We start from the raw sequence: 25927 nt of genomic DNA on the forward strand, positions 1-25927 counted from the left end.
ATTGATAGTTGATTGAGAAATGGGGAAGAAGAAGGGATCTTTGTTTCTTTTCTTCTTCCTCTAGCTCTTTTAATATTTTCTCTTAATCACTGGTTTTCAGCAACTTGATTATTGTGTTCCTCACTGGTTTTTTTCATGTTTCCTCTATTTGGGGTTTGTTGAGCTTTTTGAAACTTTGGGCTTATAGTTTTTTTCAAATTCAGAAAATTTTCAGGATTGTCTCTTCACATATTGTTTCTGTATCCCCCTTCTAAAAATCGAATTACATGTTTGTTTATTAGTATTGTCCCACAGGTCACCAATTCTTTGTTTATTTTTTTACTGTCTTTTTTTCCTCTATGATGTATTTTGCATTCATTTCTATTGCTTTGTCTTCAAGTTCACTGATGTTTTCTTCTGTAGAGTTGAGTCTGTGGTTAATACTATCCAGTTAATTTTTTCATTTCAAATGTATTTTTTATCCCTAGACATTTAAGTTGGGTTTCTATTATATATTTCATTTCTCTCCTCATTTTGTGCATGTTTTTCTTTATTTCCTTGAACAACTGAAATATATTTAGAATAGCTGTTTAACATCCTTGTCTATTCATTCTATCATCTGTCTTATTTCTGTATTGTTGTTCTTCTGGCTATAGGTCATATTTTCTGTCTTTTTTGCATGCCTAGTAATTTCATATTGGATGACAGATGATGCGAATTTTATATTATTGAGTGCCCAGTTTTGTTGTGTCCTTTTAAATATTGTCAGGCACACAGTGATGTTACTTGAAATCAGTTTTATCCTTTCAAAGTTACATCACGGCTAATCTGGCTTCATTACTAACTAAAGTAATATCCTTCTGGGGGCTCTCTACCTAATGTCCTGTGTATTCGGATGTCCTTCCACTCTGGGTGGTGGTAACACAAACTAATCCAAGCTCTGTGTGAATCTCAGGAGTTGCTGACCTTACTACTTTCCAGTGGCTCTTTCTTCAACTTCTGGTATTTTCCACATACACATCCACAGATTGGCTCTCAGTCAAGACTTGAGGAGACCCTCCTCTTCACAGCTCCAGAGCTCTTTTGCTGTCTGTTTGCAACTTTAGTACCCTGCCCTGCAAATTCTAGTCGCCATGGACTCTTTCAACTACAAAATTTGACTTCTTAAATCAGCAGTACCACCAGGCTCTACTCGGAAGCCCCTCCTAGCCATGCAGGCTGAAAAGGTCCTCCTGGCTGGAATACTAGTACGTCCTCTCATTTACTTTCCTTCTTTCAAGAATGACTGTCCTGTGTTGCCTGTTGTCTAATGTCTGGAAAATCCTATTTAATATATGTTATCCATTTTTCTTATTGTTTAAGACAGTAGGATAATTCTGCTGTTTATTACTCCATCATGGTCAAAAGCATCAATCTACCTATGTTCCTCATGTCTCTATTCTCATATAGGTGGTCCTTACCCTGCACAGATGAGCCTTCAGGCAAGGATTTCTTCCTGGCTAGTGCAGAAGTCACTTATGTTTCAAGCTTGTACCATGCTAGGCATTAAGCTTCTTCTGGTTCTTCTCCTTCACAGGCTTCCACATAACCAGCATTTCTTTTATTCCAAATTAAAAGAAAACCCAATCCTCACCTCTAGGGGCTGCACACCCTTACAAACTGTCCAATGTCATTCCAGGCATCTCTTGAAGCACATGTGATTCTTGGAAGGAAGGAAGACAGAGAGCATAGGACAGAGTCAGGTTAGTCACTGCCAATGGCTCTTGGCAGTAGGCAGTGCTGAGGATAGGTTGTCACTCTTAAAAATGGTAAGGCAGCAAGACCTGGGTACAAAATAATTATGTAAATGAAGAATTTACTCTGTATATAAGTTAAGATTATCAAGATACATTCTTTAAACCCAAGGATTTTATACTTGATGTTTAACAGCAAACACGACTGACAACACCCAAAGGAATTAACTAAATGCCAAATATTTGGAATAAACAAGTAAAATTGGAGTTCAGAAGAGAGATCAAGGAAAGCCTCCCTGGGGAGGTATGATTTGAGCCAGATCTGGAAAGATGTGTAGGTTTATCTGGGTGGAAAGGAGGATAGAAGTCATCTAAAGTAGCAGGAATGATGTGATTAAATGAGTGCGAATAGAAAATGGTTCTGAGCAGAGAATATTATATAACAACATTAAAATTATGAGGAAAATGCATATGGTTGCATAGTAAAAGCTGAAGCAAATAAGAGAAACATTGGAAACAAAAAAAGCTTGAGGTTACTGGAGTGGTCTGTGACAGAGGAAATGAGGCTTGGAAGCAGAGGGAATGGAAGGAAGGGAGAGACAGGAGAGGCATTGCAAAACGGGAGCTGCCAAATCCAAAAGGATTTGGTGATTTGTGTTAGGTATGGACTGAGAGAGGGGGATGTCATATAAAAGAGGCCAGTCATTTAGTAACTCAGCAAAAGATTTTTCTAACACCAACAACATATCCCAGCACTAAGAAATTTCCAAGAATAGATAGGATATGAATAGGACATGAGGAATGGGAGCTATTGTTATGGGAGCACAGACCCTTCCAAAATACTGCTAATGCAAGCTTGATCTAGAGTAATGACCTCCAAGCTTCATCATACACCCCAATAGTTAAAATACAGCTGGCATCTCTAATATGTGGACTTGTATTTATAAATTATATACTGTACTATGGCACTAATACATTACATACATTATCAAATATGTAAAAATAAAAATTAAAAAAGAATGAGATAAAGAGTAATGTAAATGGAAGTTCTAGTATTTCTTTCTTACACCCCCATGGTGTCTGCACCCTACTTTGGAAACCACTGCTGTAGAAACTGGAACAGGATCGGTTCAGTCTCTGTTGTTTTTAGAGGAATGATCACATCTCTGCATAATACATACTTTAATGATTTTTGTTTTTATTTTTTTGTGTAGGCTGGCCTGTGGTTCACAGGAGATGAAGATATAAAAATTCCAGAAAATCCTCTTGAACCCTTGCCATTTAATAGACAGGAGCATCTCATAGAGGTAATGAACGAAATCTTTAAAAAAAAAATAGCATTATAGCACTGGTCATTTTCTTTGTGTTAACTTCTATTTATAGAATTTTCTTTGGACTTTATCTCTGCCTCTCAGTTCCTTTTTTGTATCTTAAAGTGCAGACTTTAATGTTCACTAAGGAGACAGTGTGCAGAAGCCCTGAAGAGGAAGCAGGGACTGAAATCTTGACAGAGCCCTACTATTAATTCTCTGTGTGACCTTAGACAATTCCCATGGCCTCTTGCAATTCACTTTTCTCATCTCTCAGAGAAGCTACGTTGTTACTCAACACATTTGTTTCTAAATACCCTTCCAATTCTAAAAGCTTAGGGTATGATTCTATCATTTTACCAATATATGTTTTTGACTATTTCTCTTTGATGTTGACTAACACAGCAAGGGTTTGAATATAGCACTGCCCAGGGCTCGTCAGAGCTCACTGCTTTCAATATCATTACTGATAGCATTTTAATTAGCCTTATCCCCGAGGCCACATTGTAAAACAGGATCTTAAAATCTGAAAGATACTCTGACTTTAGTGTAAATGTTTAAGATATAAAAATAGGCCTAACACAGCCACATTCAGTAAGATATGAGGAAAAGTGAACCATAGATTTAGACTTCATAGCAAACTCTATATATAATATGTTGATTGTTCAATTTCTAACCAGCCAGTAGTTCACAATCACAGTACAAAATTGAACATGATTCCAATAATAACCTTCAATTGAGCACTTTCCTTCAATTGGGTAATATTTTTTGAGCACCTCTGCTAGATACTAACAGAAGAGAAGGTAAGAGGAAGGGGTCAGGGTGTTACCTAAAAAGTCCAAGGTATGAAGTTGCCAGTTGTTCTCCTTATTTCTAACATGCGACTGGAGTACTGAGATTGATTATCCTATAAAGCTTTTGAACAGTCTCTCTATGATTTTGTGAACAAATAGTCATTAACATAAACGTGTTCTTCAAGACTTGGGGAGAAACTGGTAGTTTGAATATCATGTCAAGTGAAAAGTACTTTCATTTTCAGCCAGAAGTTTTTAAAAATCTCAATTGAGGGCAGAGACTTTTAGCTATTCACTTGGCAGCAAAATAGGAAAGAACCTTTTGGTAAAAAGGACAGATGTGGCTCCCACTTTCTGCTGGGAAATTATAGGGAGAAAAGGGACAAAGTTGGGGACAGAGGCAGGACTGTGGACCCTGAGCAAAAAGTGCTCTTATGGAGCAAAAGATGGCTGGTAGGGGTGCGTGGGCACACGTGTGTATGTGTGAGCGCACGTGTGTGATGTCCATAGGACAGAGAAAGCGAAAGGAGTGGTGTTTTTCATCCTCCTCCAAGTGCCTCAAGGACTTGGTGCCCAGTGTTACAAAAATCTTAATGTTCTTAAACTGGGGGAAAAAAGCACACATTCCACTGTGTACAAGCTGTGAGGTCTCCATGGCATGATCCAGCCTCTCTGTGCCTTGAAATTTTTATCCCTTTCTGGTGGAGCTGTTTGTGCAGAGTGAATTCATATGTGTGGTTCTCTTACAACAGTGATTGGTGTATAGTGAGCCCTACATGTTAGTTACACAGAAGCTGACTGTGGTAACTATGCATGGTTAAACAGTGGTTAATGTCTAATATGCTAAAGAAAGAAGGGCAAGGAGAAAACATAAAGCAACAAAAGATGTTTACTTTTCTGGCTGGTATTAGAACAGGAAAGACCAAATCAGGGGGAAAATGTCCCCATTAAGAAGGAACTCTGGGGGCCAGGAACCCTGGGCTCTGTTCCCAGTTCTGTCACAATTCATTGTGGAAACTTGGACAGGTCTCTTCACTTCCCAGGGCCTTTGTGTCCTCTTATAAATAGGGCTAGGGCTGCAATTTAGGGTTGCTCTCAGCTCCCCTGCTTTGTCATCTATGCCCCCGTGACCCAGGGCCTTCCCCTGCACCATGTCCTGCAGGGTTCCTGGAGACAGGCCATTACTACTGACCTTGGACTTGGGTGACCTCAGAGACCCAAGAACTGGATAAAAGGTCCAGCTGCACCCACATAAGGATGCCTGAGGCATCTCATGTTGCAATCCTATGGTTTGCTGACAACGACAGTGCACTTCCTTGTGACTGGCAAGGCTCAGCAGGCTGGGCCCTGGTTTCCCTGCTCCTCACACCCACAGCACCCAGTATTCGAGAGTCCTCAGGGTTCTTCTGAGAAAAAGTGCTGTAATTTTATCATATTTAAACCCACAAGTGTTGTCTTAAACTCTCTCCACAGCTGCTGTCCGTGTGACAGCATATGATGTCTTTCCATTCCCTCAGATTGGATAGTATTTGTTGAAGCCAGGATCTGGGTTTAAATATCAGCTACTTGCTAATAAATCCCAAATGTCTATTTCCACTGCAGACCTGTCTTTCAAACTTTAGACTCCTAGATGCAACTGCTGATTTGACAACTCCACTTGAATACTCCAGCAGACATCTCAAACTCAGCATGTCCACACTGGGTACCTAATCTCTGGTCCCCACCACTCCACCCCTACCATGGTCACTTAAAGTTATCTCCATCTCAGTCAATGACAACTCTGTCCTAGCTGCTCAGGTCAGAACCCTGGGAGCCAACCTCAATTCCTCTCTTCTCTCAAACCCTTCATCCAATCAGGAAATGCTGATAGTTCTACCTTCAAAATACACATATCCAGAATCAGACCACTTCTTCCTAGCCCCATTGCTGTCATCTGGATCAAACACAATCAACTTCACCTGGGTGGCTGCACCAGTCACCCTGATAGGTCACCCCGTCTCTCCCTTATCTTGCCCAGGTTGCAAAGCAGATCACAGCAGCCTCTTCTAAAAACTTCTCATGGCTCTGGAAAAGCCAAGGTCCTTATGTGGCCAACCAGGCCTTGCATGTTTTGACCCTATCACCTCTCTCATTTCACCTCCTGCTGTTCTCCCTCTTGCCCACTCATTGTTGATCAAACACACAGGGTCTGCTCTCACCTCGGGACATTGGCCTCAGTAGCTCCCTTCACCTGTCCTGCTGTCACCCTGGAAGCCTCCCTGGCTAGCTCTCTGCCCACCTCTTTGTTCAGATTTCACCTCAGTCCTGCCACCTTTTCCCTCCCCACTCTTCACTCACAAGTCCCCTTTCCTTGACCTACTTCTTTCTGTGTTTCCATAATCACTATATCATTTACTTGATTGATTTTATTTGTTCTTTATTGTCTGCCTTCCCCTTTGAGAAAGAAAGCTTCTCAAGAACAGGGATCTCTATCTTATTAGCAATTGTATTTTAAACCAAAAAAAAAAAAAAAGAAAAAAAAAAGCCCATGTATAGTACATTAGGTGCTCAATAAGTACTAGATGAATGAACAAAACAATAGCATTGTGTTTGTTTTTGATGCTGTGTAACAATCAGCACATCTTTAGTGACTTAAACCAATACCCATTGATTATCTCACACTTCTGCAAGTCAGAAGTGCAGGAATTGCTTAGTTGGGTTCTTTGCTGAGGGTCTTACAGCTGGGGTTGCAATCTCAGCTTAAGATGATTCCAGGATTGGATCCAAGATTGGCTTCCAAGATGGGTTGTTGACAGAATTCAGATCTGTGCAGTTGCAGGATTGAGACCTTCAGCTACTAGAGGCTACCAGTTATTCCCTGACACATGCCATCTCCAGAACATGACAGTTTGCTTCTTCATGGCCAGGAGAAGAGCACCTCTTTGGCTTTAAATATGTCCCTTAAAGCCTGGGTGGTCCTTCTTTAAAAGGACTCATCTGATTAGGTCAGGGCCAAACTCAGGCTTCCTTTGTATCAATTCAAAATCAACTGATTAAGGACCTTGATTACCTCAGAAGATCCCTTTATCTTTGCCATAGAAGATCACCCACTCAAGGGAATGAGTTTCCCATCATATTTACAAGTCCTGCCCACACTTAAGAGCAAGGAATCATAAAAGGTATATATTCTAAGAGGTGAAAAACTTTGAGGCCTTCTTGGAATTCTTCTACCACAATATTTTAAATGATATTCAGAATATAACAACCATTACCTTTTCTGAATGCTGAATCCATTGATTTAAAATCAAGCCTGTTTAATTACAGAAAGAGTCCATCTATCAACTTATTTTTTTTTGCATACCTTCTTTTAATATATATTATTCAGTCTCTTTGTTAGTGGAAATAATGATGATTTTTACCTACATATCATTTATAAGAGCAACTCAATGGAAATAATACTAACGGAAAGCTCTTCATGCCTAAGAAATGGAAACTAAGCACCCAGGAACAATGCTATGGTTGTAGAGTAATCAGTCCCACTTCTCCTTCTGGTCTTACTGGCAGTCCCTGAAATAACTCAAAGGCAGGTGGAAAGAAGAAAATACAATAGCCTGAAGGAACCTGCCAGCTGGATCATGACTTCTAAAAAAATCAAGGGATACGTTATTGTCAAAGAGTTTTCTTAAATGTCTCAGCCTGACTCTGTGCCTGGCTTATTGCAGACACTCGGTAAATGTTTGCCGAAAGGGTGGCTGAATAAAAGAACTTGTAGATCCCACTGACCTCTAAAATTCTTTTCTGCTTTGTAACATAACAGATTTTACACATTTTCCTATCAAAGTTATTTTTATTTAAATTTTTATTGGATTTGTCAAATATCAGAAATTATTTTTCCAACTGTTACCTTCACGTATGCCTAATTTGTTCACAGTTGTAAGGGAGGTTAGCAACAAAGAATAACATGGTGGAAATATCCTCTGGATCTAGAAATTTGATTCTCAAAGTGTGGACCAGAACCAGCACATCAGGAGCTTGCCAGACATGCAGAGCCTGAAATAGCTCTAGAAACATCTACTTAATCAGAATCTACATTTTAAAAATATTTTGCAGGTCATCAAGAACACACTTAAGAAGAGCTGGTCAAGGAAGTTAGCAGGCTCCCCAAACCAGGCTATATAGGTGTTTCAGTGTGACCAGTGTGTCCCAGGGTTTGGTCCTTGCCTTTGCAGGGCCTCAGAGGATATTAGGCTCCCAGGCACTAAGTCCTCGCGCTGCCACATGCACAAGACACCGCGTGAATGTCAGCTCAGACATTCAGAATGAGAGAATTGCCAAACAAACTGATACTTGGTGGTTAGCACACTCTCTCCCCAGATGTGAATCCACATTGTAAGAAGTCACTTAGGGTCAGGAGGTTGAGTAGAAGTAACCTGGTTCAGCGCCAGTGAACCAGTTTACAGGTGATAATGGCTAGAATTCCAGGGCTTTGGGCATTGCTCCCTTTGCTTCCTTCCACTGCCCACAGAGTGGGATGGACCAGAAGTCTCATACTTAGGGTCGGGGCTCAGTTTGTCTGGATGATGCTGAGGACACACATGTGCTCTTATGGCTCCCTTTTCCTACTTGCTGCTTAGTCCCCACTACCTTTAATTAGTCCATTATTTCCTGAATATATTAACACCATTGATTAGCATTCAATTTATTTTACATTAGAATTTAGAGCCTTACATTTTCTGCTTCTTTACTTAGTTTCCTCTTCAGTTAATACCATTCATTACCTGGTACTTTACTAATTCAGTCCTCAGAAGACCACCTTATTCCAAAGCTCCTGGAGGAATTGTCATGTCTACCTACTGACTACCTGAGTGTACCCGTTTTCTCTTTGGTTGACATTCTTTTTGTGTGACAGTTTTTCTTTAGGATATTTGCCAACTATGAGAAGAATCCACCCCAGCTTGACTACACAGAGATGCTGCTTTATTTCGCTTGCCACCCAGACAGTGTGGAAGGGGTCTACAGGGCCCTCAGTGTGGCCATTGGGAGTCACGTCTTCCGAGAAGTTGAAATTTCTATTCCGATTGCAGAAAAGGTAATCACATTCCAGAAAGGGACTAAATTTCTGTTCCGATTGCAGAAAAGGTAATCACATTCCAGAAAGGGACTAACTTTGGGGTCTGGAGGGGGATGCTTGAAGATCCTAAACTCTTGACAATAGGGACTCTGTTCTTTTCATCTCCCATTTCCCCAGGTGCCTACCACAATGCTTTATTCATACCAGGTCTTCAACAAAGCCTTACTGAATTGAATTAAGAACCAGGGTACCAATTTCCATTGAACACTTTTGTAGTAAAATCAAAATTTGTTCCAGAATTTTTGGTAGAATCAAACTTTGCTCTGTAAAGGACAGCCTGGATCTTGCATGAAGTGCTGATCCTGATAAATGTAACAGAAGTGGATAGGAACCCAGTCTGTTTGTCATTGTGTGTGGAATTTGGATGCATCTCCATATATGTGACCCTTGATAGTGTCTCAAGCCAAAGCCCAGCCTTCTGAAATCCACAGGCACTTTGTATTACCTATATCCAAAGACTAAGAAGTTTATTATATAATCAAGATGCCACCTTATATTCCCCTTGAGGTTTCTGAGGTGTTGGCATTCCCAGGCTTTTTGGAGTGGAATAGTCTGTGGCAGGGTGCTAGCTAATGTACCTCTGGGATGCCCTTTGCATGGCTTTTGATTCTGTTTTGGGGGCAGAGCTGTGGCCCTCTCCCTGGTGGGAGGCTTGTTTCTGTTCTCTCCTTGTGGACACAGATGAGAAGGGCAGCTGCTCAGTCCAGACTCCTCAGATATCCCTATCATGCATCCATCCCTTTACACTTTTGTCAAAATAGAAGTAAGTTTGAAAAACATGAGAGCTTGTTGTGATAGCATTCAGGGGAGGGACAAGAGATACTCTCTTAGACACAATCCTAAAATTTGGGCCTGGACACGTGGAGAGGACAATCTCCTTCCTTTTCTACCAGGGCCAGGGCAAGGCCAGAGAGATGCCTAGTAAGCTAACAACATGAGGCTCTTCAAACCTGTGTGGTGTACATACTGGTTCAATACTTACACAGTGGCAGAAAGTTTAGTAAACAGTGTCTATTTCCATTCAAGAATGCTATCTTCTTTGATAATAGGATAGTTTAAAATTTCCCAGATAACTAAGGAATTAGGTATGGTCTGCATTCATAGGAACTGCATTTGCCACTTTCCCAGGGATGTCCCTGTGACCCTGTGCAGACTGGGGCTCCTTGACATAACTCTGGATCCATTATCTGAGCCAGTATCATAGCCTGCTGTGAGGCCTCATCAAATGTCTGTCCACAGGGAAACGTTCCCTGACCTCAAATGATGTCAGACCCCTGCTAAATGTTCCCACAGTGCACTGTTATTCCTTTACATGATATTTTCCATGCAGCAATGACTTCCTAAAGGTCTGCTTCCTCCCTGGACTCTAAGCACCCTGGGGAGGGGATATTTTATGGGGGGAGGCATCTGTCTTGTTCTGTATCTCTGAACTTACTCAAGGCCTGTCACAGAGCCCAGTAAACATTGCATTGAGCAGATTGATAAATTAAGATATTAGCTTTGTAAATAATGCTCCTTGCATAGTTCTACGATCTGTGCGGGATATAGAAGAAGCCAAATTTGCTCTCTTCTCTGGGGCCTCTGCCTAATTGCCCCCATCCATGTAGAAAAGAATGTGATGTTCCAAATAGTCAGGGAACACAGAATAAAAGACCCATTAACATGGAGCCTTGGCAACCAGACATGGTGTTTCTGCTTTCTTCTTTCCCACCTCCCTGCTTCCGCTCTTGCTATTCTCTCCACCTGGAGTACCCTTCATCTCATCTCCAAGGGTCTGTGGCCTCCTCATTATCCATGGCCTACAGCAACTGCCAGATCATTCATGAAGCTTCCCCTGACGACACTGAGCGTTCTTAGCTGGGCCCCAGTTATTTTCAGAACTTCTCTGGCTGGGCAAAGCACCCTCACGTGCACATATTCATTATTTCCACAAACATTTATTTAGCGTCTGTGTGTGCTGGGGACCACTCTTGACTTGAAGGTACAGCAGTGAACAAAAAGCATTCCAGGCAGGTGAAGACAGGCAACAAACCAATCAGCAAAATATAGACTACATCAAATGGAGATAGATGCTGTGGAGAAAAGGATTCAGGGAAAAGTACAAGAGTCGAGGTGGGAGTTGCAATGTTAAATAGGGTGGCCAGAGAAGGTCTCTCTGTGATGAGACAGGTAAACAGAGGCCTGGAGAAAGTGAGGGAGAGAGCAGATCTCTGGGGCATGAGCATTTGCAGCGAGGCCACCAGTGAATGCAAAAACCCTAAATTGGGGCCATGCCTGGTATGTTCCCAGAACCGGGCTAGCCAGTGCACGTGGAGAGGACTGAGCTGGAGGACAGCAGTAAGGAAGGGGCTCTGAGAGCCACCGTGGTGACCTGAGCTTTAACTCTGCACAAGATGAGAAGTCATTGGAAGAGTGCCGTTTCGTTTCCTGCCTTAAATATGTCAGGGCCTCTCTGTGCTGTGTTGAAAACTGACTGTAGGGGGCAAAGGAGGGAAGGAAGGAGACCTAGTTATTCAGGCAGGGGTCTGTTAATCTGTTGAATCCTACTGCTATATTATTCCTACCTTGAGTTTGGGACACATTATTACCCATCTTTATGTTCCTGGAAGTAGCTGCTATATTATAGCAAATGCTCAATTAATGTTTGTGAACATAGCAAGGATGCAGGGAGAAGGGGAGAGAGGGAGAGCGACAGGAGTGGAGTTCAGTCTCCATGGTAGAGAGGAGGAAGCAGACAGCCTGAGCAGGCATAGGCAGTAGCAGGGTCCAGGAGGCTGCAATGAGCAGGAAAGACCAGGAAAAAGGAAGCTTGTGCTGGAATGGTTGCCATAGCAACAGACAGCTGCCTCAGTGGCTGGCAGCCAGGCCAGCCAGCACAGGAAGCTGCTGCATCCCTTCTGTCCCTGAGCCCTTCATTCACCATATGCCAGTGTTCCCACCCGGGAAGCAGCTCCCCTTGAGTGCTGCTCTCAAGAGCTCTTTTAAAATCCAAGGACACTATGCAGGAACTAAACCAAGAACACTGCACAATAGAGACCAAACTGGTGGATGGAGGGTGAGGCCAGGGAAGGAGCAGAGGGCTCTCACACACGGGCCTGTTCTTGCCTTGGGGTGAACTCTAGGAGCTTTTGAAACACAGCAGCTACCTACCTCCCTCATTCTCACTCGCCCCTCATCCTCACCATCCTGTCTCCAATTATGCCACTCCATTTCTGTGCCCTTTCCAACTGTGTTCCAGTTTCCTGGGCAACCTCATCCCAGGAAGCCATAATGAGCCTACACAGAAATAACACCTCCAACAAATCCATGTTCACTCCCAAGACATTCAGTCATATCTCTGCTTTTGCGTTCTACATAAACAACTAGAAGTCCCCCTGGGATTTCATTCTTCCTTACTCTATTTCTGCTATTCACACTGATTGTGTTAGATGTGGCTCAGACCTTCTATTTAAAGCCACAGCTTTAAAAGAAGCTCAAGAGCAAGACATTCATCAGTAATGCACTAGTTCTAGTGGATCTTTAAATAAGTGACATTTGGGAAAACGGTTCATTCATTCTGCTGCCTGTGTGGCACGGGGTTATGATGTTGGAATACAGTAAATTGTGAGCTTGAATGTCCTACATTGTAAAAGCATCTTGGCAGGAGTGTTTGAAGCCCTGGAGTTCAAAACACATACATCTCTATTCCATTCTGCTCTTTGATGCTTTGCTCACATTAGTCCCAAGAACTGACCTCTGTTCTGCCTTCTACATTGTAGGACTGAGCTGACTAAATGACAGAAATGCATGGTCAGAACCATGCACAGGCACTGTTATGGGGACACATTTGTAGGAAGTCCTCCTCAAGGGCTACCTCTGAGAGTTAGCCAAGCAGGACATAGTGCTTGATGGTGCCACAATCTGGTCCCCTGCTTAGATGAAAATGTAACTCACATAGAGCTTTGATGCCATTAATAATTGCTCATTCAGAAGCACTGGCTTTTCTCCAAACTGGCCTCACTGGTTTTGTTCCTGCACCCACATTCTAAATCGCTGTCTTTCAGAGTTGCTGCTTGAGAAAACGGCATTCTCTTGCACGCCCTCTGTCCTCCTACAATGCTGAGCCAGCTTCTTTGGGCCAGTCTTGGCCCTTCTCCCTTCCCTCCCCTCCCACTGGGCCACAAAGCTTATTCTGTCCCAACCCCCTAGAGAGCAAAAACAGCAAAAATTTAAAAAGCATCCCCTGACATTAATAAGTTAAGGATCCTTCACTCTTAACATTTCACATGTTTAAATTGCTAACATTTAAATTTTTTAAAAAATCATCTATCCCATTATGCTTACATCAGGCCTTTGAAAATAAGTTCTTCCCTAATTATGGAAATAGTTACAGAGAGGCCAGATTCCTTCTCAGTTAATTTTGGTATCATCTGATTATCTAACCGGCTAGTCATTTGCTCGCCCACAGGTTCTCTCTATCGTAGGCACACAGCATTTATGCTCTACTCTGAATAGAAATTCATTCATCCTTCACTAACTCAGCAAGATGTTTTACATCCCAACTATGTTCATTTCACTACACTAAATGTTCTGTTGTCCTGAGAAATCATTGATGGGTAGCTAATGCAGTAATCCCTAAGATTCCTAGGTGGTAACACTAAAGCCAGTTTCACATTTCTGCCACATAGAATTTCCAATTGTTTAAAGTGAAGAATAGGCTGAAAAAAAATTATATATATGTATGTGTATTTATACTTAATTTTTAAATCTTTACCTTTTAGAGCATTCTCTCTCTCTCTCTTTTCTTCTCTCTTTCTTTTTTAAAGATTAGATTAAACTCCCAGTTTAGCAAAGGCTATAGAAACCCAGCTAAAGCAAGGTGAACACACAGACCTAGAACAAATGCAGCCTGCCTTCATTACTCAAAAATCCCTTACAGGAACATACGACTACAAGAGACTTAATCTTGTCTTGCCATAATCCTTTTATACACGGGACTTACATGATTATTTGAGAAAAACGTGCACAATCTATATACTTAACACTTCTACTAAATTGAATATTTATAGCATTGACACCCTCCTCAATTAGCATGTTTTTCTTCCTTGGGATAAAGGAGAGTCAGAATTGGAGTGTGCCCTGACATCTGGCCAGCCAACACTCCAAAATGCCCATTCCCGGTAGCAAACCATCAAATATTGATTACCTCATCATCAGAAACACACACACACACACACACACACACACACACACACATGAATTTACTATAGAGAATGTAGAAAGTGCAAACTAAGGGGAGAGGAAACCACCTGTTCTACTACCAAGAGATCACCACTGTTAAATCAGTTTAAGGTATCTGTTTTCCTTATTTTTATTAATAAGTATAGATATATAAGAAAAGGAGGATACCATTATATTTATTACTTTGTTTTCTGTTTTATTTTTGTACTCACTCTGAGTGCTTTCTCATGTTATTAGGTATTCTTCTAAACCATGATTTTCACAGAAGTATAGTATTCTGTAACAGAATTATAATTTATGTCACAGTTCCCCTATTTTTGGTCATAGGGTCTTTTTTAAAATTTTTGATGTAACTCCAAATGAACACTCATATACAAAGATATTTGTGCTCATGCATATTTCTTCAGGATCAATTCCTAGATCTATAATTACTGGGCCAAAGGGTAGAAATATTTCTTAGGATTTTGGTACATAAGAAATTACTTCAGAAGCCATTTACTCTTTGCCATATTCAAAACATGAGCACCTCAGTTCATGGCTCTTGGCCAAGTTTCAAAGAGCGGCAATAAGAATTGCAGCCTGATTTTCTATACTTGATTTGTTTTCTCTTTTGCCTTCTTAGTGTTTAGTTGGGATATCCTCCAGTATCTAAAGACATGTTCCTGAAGCTCTTAAAATCTACCAAGCTTGAGAAATTAACTTGCTATAACCTCTCAACTGCAATTTCAAAAACAAATCCTGTTAAAAATCACATGTAAAAATCTGACACCAGTTACTCTAATTCATTCCAGTGTCCATTTATCAAGAAATGTAATGAACCTGGCAATGTAGTAGGCCCAAGTGTTGAGTATGGAGATGAATAGGACATACCCCACACTGTACACTACAAATCTCTGTACACTACAAGCAAAATCTGTAGGATTTTGAGGTGATTTCCAATGCAGCTAGCATATTCTCTTCTAAACTTTGTTTAGCTAGTTTGTGGTAGGCACTATCATTCCATTGCATGAAAAGTGTCTGATTATCAAATTGATGTATTCTGAATGTCTCTATTGCTGTAAAGACTTCAATCTGACTTGATGTTCTCTCATGTAATTTTGCAGACCTCCTCCTATACTGATATGAGTCCAGTTGAGGAATTTACTGAATTTGATGAACATGTTGCAAGAGAGGAAAGGGAATTAAAAGAGGAAAGAGAGGAAAGGGAACAAAAGAAAGAAGAAATCCCTGAAAATGCCAACAGTGAAAAGATTTCCCTGGAAACACTACTCAAAGTGTTCAGAGGAGGAAGTGAAGCACAGGATGTTAACAGATTTGGCAGCCTTCTAAAGCTAGAGAACATTTATGCAGAGGTTGGTTAGATTGCTTTGTAAAAGAGACAACCTGTACATCAGAAAAGTTGCCCTCAATTTTGAGCATATTTTCATGGAATTGCTCTTAAAATGTTTCGCTGTATAGAAATTATAGTAGAATCCTCTAGTAAGTAAAACCATTTTTTAACATCTGCAGGATTGTAAAGTTGATTAACTTCATTTTTTTCTTCTTTAAAGAGCTTCATAAAAACATTTCAGGACCTGGGTGCTAAGAACCTGGAGCCAATTGAAGTTGCTGTTCTCTTGAAGCATCCTTTTATTCAAGACTTGATTTCAAATTATTCAGACTATAAAATTCCTGTGAGTATTATCAAAAGGTGCTCTAATTCAGGTAAGCTCAGGTTCCAAGCATATTGTGACATTTCTAATGTGGACTATTAGGGAAGAGAAAGAAGGTGGGCTTGGCCAGGCCAGAATACAGTATGGAGAAACTAAGCTGGTAATCGCATCAGATCAGAAATGCCAGCCTGCAATACCCAAAGGGTGGGTACCAAGCTCAGGCACAGTGGAGGCAGGTCTCAGGACTATGGGACTACTTTGGATCTATAACAGAAGGCTTGGAGGTAGGTGGTAGTTAAAGCTGGGTGGGCGGCAGGTTTAGGATTTCAGATCATTCCAGCCATGTAATGACCCTAGCCTATGGTTAAAGAGTATGGAGAAGAGGATCCCTCCTGCTATAGAGGACTAACCAAGACCACGGTCTCCAACCAAGTGCTGACATATTCATTGTACTCTAATCATGGTATGTAGTGAAAATGATAGTGTATCCATAAGGTTGGCTGCCAGTTCCATCAGGAAAACAGTTTGTGAGTCAAAGAAACTGAAGACAAAAACCAGAGAGACTGGACCAAGCTAGCAGAAGAAAGGAAGAACTGCAGCTCAGAGATCACACAACAGCCACGCTCACATACTAAATGTGCCTCCACCATGGCAAGTCCCAGGTCTTTAACGGCAAGGGCTAAGGAAGGCAGAGGCTGACACCAACCCCATTTCAGACTGTGGCAAGTTGCTACAATCCTCTCAGATGCCAGTTTAACAGCATGAAGTCTTCCTGGCTCCTGCCACCTGTTTATTGGACTACAAAGGATTTACTGAGTTTAAGATAAAAAGTACTTTGGTACTTCACTTTGGTTAAATGCAGGTGGTCTAAGATGCATTTCTCCTGACTTCCTCAGTGATAACAAATTACCTTTTATAGGCTTCTTTCTATGTCTGCAAATGAAACTATCTAGACTTAAATATCTTTCTTTGTGCCTAAATTTTTTTCTTCTAAATTGCTGATCCTTTCTTACGTAAATTCTAATACTTGTATTAGAATTAATTGAAATTGATTTCTAACAAGCTAGTAGCTATCAAGACACTAAGCCTATACAATCATGAAATATGATTATAGCATTCAAAAACACAGGCTCTGAAATCAGAAAGTCATGGGACTGAATCTCTAGTCCACCATTCACTAACTTCTCAACCTTAACTTTCTCCTAATCCTGGCTTTCTCACCTGTTAAACAGGATAACAGTCATTCCTATTCAAAGGGTGATTGTGAGGATTAAGTTAATTCATGCATGTAAAACACTTGGCATGGTATATAATACATAGGAAGTGCTATAAAAATGATGGATATTATGACTACTATTCAAGAATGAGCACCTGCTACTAAGACCAGTAGTATAAGCTTCCATGGGAGAGAGAAAAATGAGTACCAAATTCGGCTGTTGCTCTTAAGCAAATTTCACTACTGATTGCATGATACTTTTCTCATGCAGGAATTATAAGAGAATGATATAACATACACCAACCAAGCACAAAATTATAGGAATTCAAAACTTGACATTTTTATAATATCTGAGAGCCTTTATTGAAAAAACTCCCCAATGTTTTTGAATCTCTTAGAATTTTGAATGTCTTAGAATGGGCCTATGAAACATTTTTACAAAATAGTAAGGTCATTAACAGCAACAACAATAAACTATAGGTTCAGAAACACAATTTATCAATCTAGATTTCAGTTTCTCAGAGCGATCCCCAAGAAATAGGTTTTGAAGGTCATGATATGCTCCAATGATGTCAGCCGTATGAGGTTACAGTCAGTCAGCTCAAACATCCCTCATTTCCCCTCATAACTTTGAATCGTGCTTTCACTCATGAACACATCTATTTCCTTGTGGAGAAAGAGTATTTCATCTCTACTACTTCTTGTTACAAATCTCTTATCTTTACTTCCTGCTGCATGATATATAAAATCACACCTTTTTTTAGTGATCCTAAAATTGGCTCTTCCAATTCCTTGAGAGTATTTAGTGAACAAATTCATATCGACTTTCCCCATCCTTTGAGATTTTACGACCCCCATTCTCATCCTGCCTCAGCCTTATAAAAGATGCTTTATGCATTTTCTCACTCCTTGTTCTGAGACCCGAATTTCCCCTAATTCATTTTAATTCCCCTTCTCTGGGTATGTTTTGTAACACTATTTTTTTTTCTTTTTTTATTTCAGAATATCACAGGGGTACAAATGCTTTGATTACGTAAATTGCCTTTGCACCGCCTGAGTCAGACATTTTTGTACTAGAAATGTGGAGGGAGTCTGCTTGAGAAGGAATAAGCCAGGTCTGGAAAGATGGCCAGGGTTTTGGAGAGTGGAGGGAGAGAAAAGGAAGTCTACATGGATTTTGCTATTGAGGTGGGGATGCGGCAGCAACCTCGGGGAAAGGGAAGCCTGGGCAGAGGTGCAGAAGCCAGGCTGCATGGAGAAAGTGGAAGCTTGACCCATTGATGAGCCATCTATGAAGGTGTAGTGTGATCCCTTTGATTTGGTAAGATCATGCCAGATTGCAAAGAACCCAGATGTCACACAGAGAAATTTGGATTACATTTGAAAACCAATAGAGAATGGATAGGCTTCTGAGCTTGGGTGTGATATGATATTAATTTCTTCCTCCCTAAGTTTTTTTTTTTTTTTTTTTTTTGTCTCTTAGCCATATCATGTCTTTATGTCATCCTGCACTAGGTGGGTGCCATAGGCCCATTACTTTAGAGTGCATTTCAGCCTACATCCTTTGCCCCATGTGAAAGGGGTAGCCCTCTGATTTGAACCAGTAAAATAATCTGAAAAATCCCTTGGAATTATGTACAATAGGATTTATTTTATATTAATATTACCAAGAATAAATAGGGGCATAAAATAATACCCCAATTATTTCCTCCCATAATGGAAAGAAAACTCCCACAAAGTTAGGACAGTTTGGAAATATCTTCACTCTGACCACAGTGACTAAATATGATTAACTTGCAGAGAAGATTCTATTTGGCATTTTGCCTGAGAAAAGAAAGTAGCCAACAGATGACTGCCTTCAAGAGTCAGCCCCCTGAATAGGTGCTCTGACTCTCAGGGAAAGCTGGAATCCACAGGACTCCTTTTAAGTTATATATTTCCCTCATTGCCGAAGGAGTTTTATCAACTTGTAGTGCACCTCACCTAAGGTACTACTAGCAGTTTGGCTAATACAGTTACTCTTTGTGCAGGACTATTCCAAGTGTAGCAGGATACCTAACATTCTGGGCCCTACCCACTAAATTCCAGGAACACCTTTACACATTAACCACAAAACCACCTCTGCACAACCCCAAATCTTCCCTGATACACAGCAGCCCTCTGGCTGAGAGCCACCCAGGTGGAGGGTGTCTGTCTTCCAGTTAACCAGTCTTATAGAACCAGTAGCACCTGACACTTCCTGTAGCAGAGAGTTAGTTAGTTAGTTAATTTCCAGATGCTTCTTTAAGACATGCCTTAGTGATCTACTTTAATTCTTGCTGTCGTCGTCCCTCACATCTCCTCCCTGTAGCCTCACTGAGGAATCTAATGCGAGGACAGTAACCTACCACAACTGGGACTCATTTGTATGGTTGTGAGTCAAGAAGAGTTATGCCTGTGACATGAAAAGCGTAAAGTCTGATTTTTAAAATGAAAGAGGGTCCTTTTCCAGTAACATGCTCTGTTCTCTCTCTCTCTCTCTCTCTCTCTCTCTCTCTCTCTCTCTCTCTCTCTCTCTCTCTCTCTCTCCCCCCCCTAACTAAAAAAAAGAAAAGAAAAGAAGGAAAGGAGACAGGGAGGGAGGGAAAAAAAATCCATGATGGCTTGGGAACCATTGCACTCATCCTATCATCATTTTTAATACATGTATAAGTAAATAGATCACGTTGTAAAAATAAACTTTAACCACAGTGATGTTATGTGAAGATCTTTCAAGATAAGTAGAGCAAAAACTGGAGTGTGGTTTTTCAAGTTAAAATGTTGTTTGCTATTATAAACAGTGGGAAGTGAAGGTTGTTGGCTAACAGCTCTGTTTACAAGGTTTGTGTTTAGAAGTAGCAACATTCTAAAATATGTATTTGAAAAAGCTGAGTATGCATAATTATGATGATTTATTTTAGTATTGTTCCTGTTATAAGGTAGACTGGCTGTGTGGTTATGAAAGTGGGCTCTAGAGCCACACTGATTAGGTGCACACCTATGAAGTGTGTGACCATAGGCAGGTAACCTCACAGTGTCTTGGTGTCCCTATTTATAAAATAGGGTTAATTATGATACCTACATTGTAGAGCTTTTGTACAGATTAAATGAGTAAATGCATACAACATGCTTATCTCAGTTCCTGGCAGATAGAAGCACTCAATAAATGTTATATGTTACTACTACTACTATTACTACTGCTACTACAACTGCTGGTCTGCAGTTGCAGTGCACAGAAACATTTCTGAGCCATGTGAAATTATATGTGGATGGACTAGTGAATTGGCATTTCATCTCTTCAATGCACATTGTCTTCTCTTTGGAAAGGAAGAAGACTTTCACTCACGCAATGCCACAATGATAAAGGGTCCAGACTGAAGTCCCAGGAAGCCCCCATGTGGAAGTTCCAAATTTTGTGATAGATTTTATAGTTATTCAGTTGAAGTCGCTTATTTAATTTTCATAGACCCTATACAAGGAAGTTATTTTCAAGTAATGTTCCTTAATTATTAAGAAACAAAATAGGCCTCTTGCTAGATTAATCAGAAACAGAAAAGAAAGGACACTCATAAACTCAATCACAAAGTAAAAAGATATTTTAACTGATACCACAGAAATATGAAATATCATTTCTGAATACTATAAAAATCTCTATGCACATAACCTTTAAAACATTGAGTAAATGGACAAATTCTTGGAAACACACAACCTCCCTTTGTACCAGACATACAAAGAAGAACTGGTACCTATACTGCAGAAATTATTTCATAACATACAGAAGGAAGGAATCATCCCTAACTTGTTCTATGAAGCCAATAATCACCTTGGTACCAAAGCCAGGAAAGGACACAACAAAAAAAGAAAACTACAGACCAATATCCCTTATGAATATAGATGCAAAAATTCTCAATAAAATCCTAGCAAACTTAATTCAGCTACAAATAAAAAAATAGTAATAACCCACAATGATCAAATGGGTTTCATCCCAGAGATGCAAAGTGATTCAACATACACAAATCTATATGTAATTCACTACATAAACAGATGCTAAAACAAAGACCATATGATCTTCTCAATAGACACACACAAAGCATTTGACAAAATTCAGCACACTTTTATGTTAAGAACTCTTAACAAAATAGGCATAGATGGAATATATCTTGATATTATAAAATATATATATAATATTATATATGAAGTTCATATATATTATAAAATTCAACAAACCCACAGCCAGCACCATACTGAATGGGGAAAAACCAAAAGTATTTCTGCTTAGAACTGGAACCAGACAAGATTGCCCACTGTCACCACTTCTATTCAACATAGTGCTGGAAGTCCTAGCCAGAGCAATCAGGCAGGAAAATGAAATTAAGTGTATCCAAATGGGGAAAGAAGAGGTCAAATTATAGCTCTTTGCTGATCATATGATCTTGTATCTATAAAACCCCAAACATTCTGCCAAGATATTCCTGGAATAGATAAATTCAGCAATGTCTCAGGTTAAAAAATTGATGTACACAAATCAGTAGGATTTCTATACACCAATAACAGTCAAACTGAGAATCAAATCAAAGACTCAATACCTTTCACAATAGCATCAAAGAAAATAAAATTCCTTAGGACTATATTTAACCAAGGACATGAAAGACCTCTACAGGGAGAACTATGAAACACTGAGGAAGGAAATCTCAGAGGCTATAAACAAATGCAGAAACATATGCTCATGGATCTGCAGAATCAACATTGTTAAAATGTCTATACTACCCAAAGTGATTTACAGATTCAATACAATCCCCATTAAAATACCAACGTCATTTTGTGGCAAATCTAGAAAAAATAATTATACTTTTCTTATTGAACCAGAAAAGACCCTGAATAGCCAAAGCAAGCTTAAGCAAAAAGAACATCAATAGGTATCACTTTACCTGACTTCAAGCTGTACTATAAGGCCACAGTAACCAAAACAACATGGTACTGGCACAAGAACAAAGACATAGATGAATGAATCAGATCAGATTCATTCATCTGATCATCAGATTCATTATATCACCCAGATATAAAACCATCCTCATATTGCCATCTGATCTTTGACAAAGCAGACAAAAACATACACTGGGGAAAGAATCCCTATTCAATAAATGGTGCTGGGAACATCAGATAGCCACATGTAGAAGACTGAAACAGGATTGACACTTCTCACCACTCACAAAAATCAATTCACAATGTATAGCAGACTTAAACCTAAGGCATGGAACTACAGGAATTCTAGAAGAAGCTGGAAAACTATAATAGACACCAGCCTAGGCAAAGAATATATGAAGGAGGCTCCAAAGGCAATCACAGCAACAATCAAAATAAATAAATGGGCCCTGATTAAATTAAAAAGCTCTGCACAGCCAAGGAAACAATCAATAGAATAAATAGACAATCTACAGAGTAGGAAAAAATATTTGCATGCTGTTCAACCAATAAGGGACAAATAACCAGATTCTACAAAGAACTCCAACAAATAAGCAAGAAAACATAAAACATCCCCTTTAAAAAATGGGCAAAAGACATGAACAGAAGCTTTTCAAAAGAAGATAGACTAACGGCTAATAACATGAAAAAATGCTCAACATCTCTAGTCATCAGGGAAATGCAAATCAAAACCACAATGAGATATCAACTAACCCCAGGGAGAATGGTTTTTATCAAAAAGTCCCAAAACAACAGATGCTTGCATGATTACAGAGAGAAAAGAACATATACACTGTTGGGACTGCAAACTAGTACAACCTCTGTGGAAAATAGTATGGAGATACCTCAAAGAGCTAAAAGTAGACTTACCATTTTATACAGCAATCCCACTACTGGGTATTTATCCAAAAGAAAAAAAAGACATTTTATGAAAAAGACATTTGTGCTCGAATGTTTATAGCAGCACAATTCAGAATCTCAAAGATATGAAAACAACTCAAGTGCCCATCAATTCATGAGTGGATTAATAAAATGTGATATATGTATACCATGAAGTATTACTCATAAAAAAATGGTGAACTAATACTTTTTGTAACAACCTGGATGGATCTGGAGACCATCCTTTTAAGTGAAATATCACAAGAATGGAGAAACAAACACCACATGTACTCACTACTAAATTAGAACTAATAGATCAACACTCATGTGCACATATGGTAGTAAAATTCAAGACAAATCAAGCAGACAGGAGGGTGGAGGAGGGGATGAGTAAATTCACACCTTAAGGGTACAGCACACATACTCTGGGTGATAGACACACTTACAACTTTGACTCAAACTATACAGGAGCAATTCATGTAACAAAAACATTTGTACCCCTGTAATATTCTGAAATTAAATAAATAAATAAATTTTTTAGAAAATCAGAATGACATAGGAGACTATCTTATAAACAAATGACTCAAGACAGAATTACATTAGGACAACATACCTATCTATACTGATAAGTGGAACTTGAAGGACAGGTTCATCCCACTTTGTCTTCAAGGTGTCTGATTTTAACATATTCTCCAAGCTTCTCCTGTATCCTTATAACAAAATACGACAGCTGTTTCATTGCTTTGTGTTTTCAAAATGGCTGTGTCAAACATTTTCTGAATCTCTCAGGCCTTTTCTCTATTCAGTGCTACTGAAAATTATGGTTCCTGCTTTCAGCTATAAATTTAGCCAAGGCTGGTTTAAATATATCTAGAGCTTGTCATTTTTTCCCACACTACCGAGTGTCAGATAATCACAAGTCAGCTCATTCTTTCATCCCTATATTAACTTTCTATGTTCCACATTATTTATTATAAATATAGTATTTGAAGAAGACATGTTATTTATTAAGAATTATAGTGGGTAGGACCACAAAAGTCAATGAGAAGCAGCTTTTCTTCTCCACTTGTTTCACTCAAGGTTGATCTTTGACTTTAGGAGATCTGTGTTTTCAAAGAACAATGTTTCAGAAGAAGAAGATTCACTATGGCAGTGACTGATGTGAGCAGTGGGGATGCCAATCACCAGCTCAGGCAGTGAACTAACTCATGTCTTCATGAGTAAAATGACCACAGTCAAATTGAAACTTTTGGAAATCAACTCTGAGAAAGAAGAACTTATAATCTTAAAGCACTTCCCTAAATTTGTGAAATGAAAAACCCTAAAATCTATATAAATGTAATTCCACATGTTTCGTGTGTGTTCATACCTTTTCTACATTGTAATGATATTTCAAATGTATTTTGAAAAGTATCTGATTTAAGATGTAAGATAGCTTGATATTTTAGTAGATGAAAAACAGACCATTCTATCCCTAATATTAAAAAAAGAAAATGAAGGAATGAGACAATACCAGAAAAGCAATTCATTGTTTTAAAATTCTACAACTCTCTATACATAATTAACTTAGCATTAGAACTTTCCTTTCATAGAAGGTGAATACTGCTTTTTATTAATAATAGGGAAATTATCTTTGGCTTGCTCATGATATTCCAGAGTCTGTATAGTTGCTTTTACAAGTGTTATTTAATCTAATATGACAACTCCATTATTAGATAAGGAAAGGAAACCAAAGAATCTAAGGTTCTAGGGTCTTAGATATCTTTTCAAGGGTACAACTGGTAAGTTGCAGGGTGGGATTCAAACTAAGTGGAGAACAGTTTTCTCAAATAAAAAAGTAAATAAAAACAACTTAGTGTTTAGCCACTGCTATATATTAGGTGGTCATTAATCCTGAATCTTTGTTAATATTTGTAACTTTTCTTCAAATATTTTTTTCTTAGGATATTAAAATGATTCTCCAAAGAAGCGAACATGTACAAGGAAGTGACGGAGAGAGATCATCTTCAAGACTTACAGAGGAAAAGAAATGAAGATAAAAGAGCTTGATTTTTCTAATTTGGCAATGAATCTTCCAAAATTCAAATGAGACCATGATGTCTGTCATATGTATTATTACTGTAAGTGTAGAAATGGACCCTACTGGTTTATGAGAGGCATGGAAAAGAGAAGTTTTCTTAATTCAGAAAATATTCTGTAATAAACCTTAAAGAAAGAGAGCAAAAATCCAATGTAAGCAGGAATGCATTTTGAAGTAATTCTGAAAATAGAAAGGCCAGAACAATATATTCAAAAATAAATATACACATAAGTCATGAATAGCCCCTGTGAGAAGTATCTGCGTTAGGCAAATATAGTGAAAATTTCCCCAAAATTCCACATCAGTACTGCTGTGTACATCTTCTTCTAGCTCTTCTTCTAGTTCTTGCTCTGCATGCAGTAAAATTTCAAAGTTCATCCCAGTAGCCAAGGAGAAGACTTCATTATTGAACTGCTAGTACAGTTATGCTCCTGTCATCTATTCCTAATTCTTTCTATATAAAATGTTTCCTTCATTGATAGATGTACAATTTAATCTTTTTACTTGGTAAATTAGTGACTCAAATTCAATAATATTTATCTAAAGGAAGTTTTTTTTTTTTAAAAAAAGAGCAATAATGTATTCTCAGTGGCTGGGGTCCTATGATACTGTCTCTGGGTTTCCTCCCATTTCCATGACTCTATGGGTATTATAGAGGCTTACAACACTGAAATTTCTATTCCCAGATTCCCCCTAAATCCAAACTTCTCTGTCTTAATGTCCCCCTATCTCCTCATGATGGCTAATAGTCATCTCAAACTCACCATATCTAAGTGAATTCCTGACTTTCCTCTCCCTTAAACCTGCTCCTCTACATCCTTCCCCATTGCAGGATGATTATTGTTCAAGCCAAAGACCTTGAAGTCTTCCTTGACTTGCCTCCTAGTAGGATAGACCTTGAAAATGCATCTGGAATGTAATCTTTCTTACCCCTCTGTCACAAGAAGTCTGGTCCAAGCCACCACCATCTCTTG

General features: G+C 39.3%; 1 protein-coding gene across 1 annotated transcript in view; it reads left to right on the forward strand.

Annotated features, from left to right (window-relative positions):
* SPEF2 (sperm flagellar 2) overlaps positions 1–25486 on the forward strand; it is a 173285-nt gene extending 147799 nt beyond the window's left edge. Inside the window, exons 33-37 of the mRNA XM_012736419.3 lie at positions 2927–3019; positions 8705–8884; positions 15250–15498; positions 15697–15819; positions 24817–25486. Coding sequence (XP_012591873.2) covers positions 2927–3019; positions 8705–8884; positions 15250–15498; positions 15697–15819; positions 24817–24906 — 735 coding nt within the window. The 3' untranslated portion in view covers positions 24907–25486. The remainder of the gene's footprint in view (positions 1–2926; positions 3020–8704; positions 8885–15249; positions 15499–15696; positions 15820–24816) is intronic.
* The last annotated feature ends 441 nt before the right edge of the window (positions 25487–25927 follow it).

The sequence above is a fragment of the Microcebus murinus genome, chromosome 11 (assembly GCF_040939455.1).
Source record: "Microcebus murinus isolate Inina chromosome 11, M.murinus_Inina_mat1.0, whole genome shotgun sequence".
Classification (NCBI taxonomy): Eukaryota; Metazoa; Chordata; class Mammalia; order Primates; family Cheirogaleidae; genus Microcebus; species Microcebus murinus.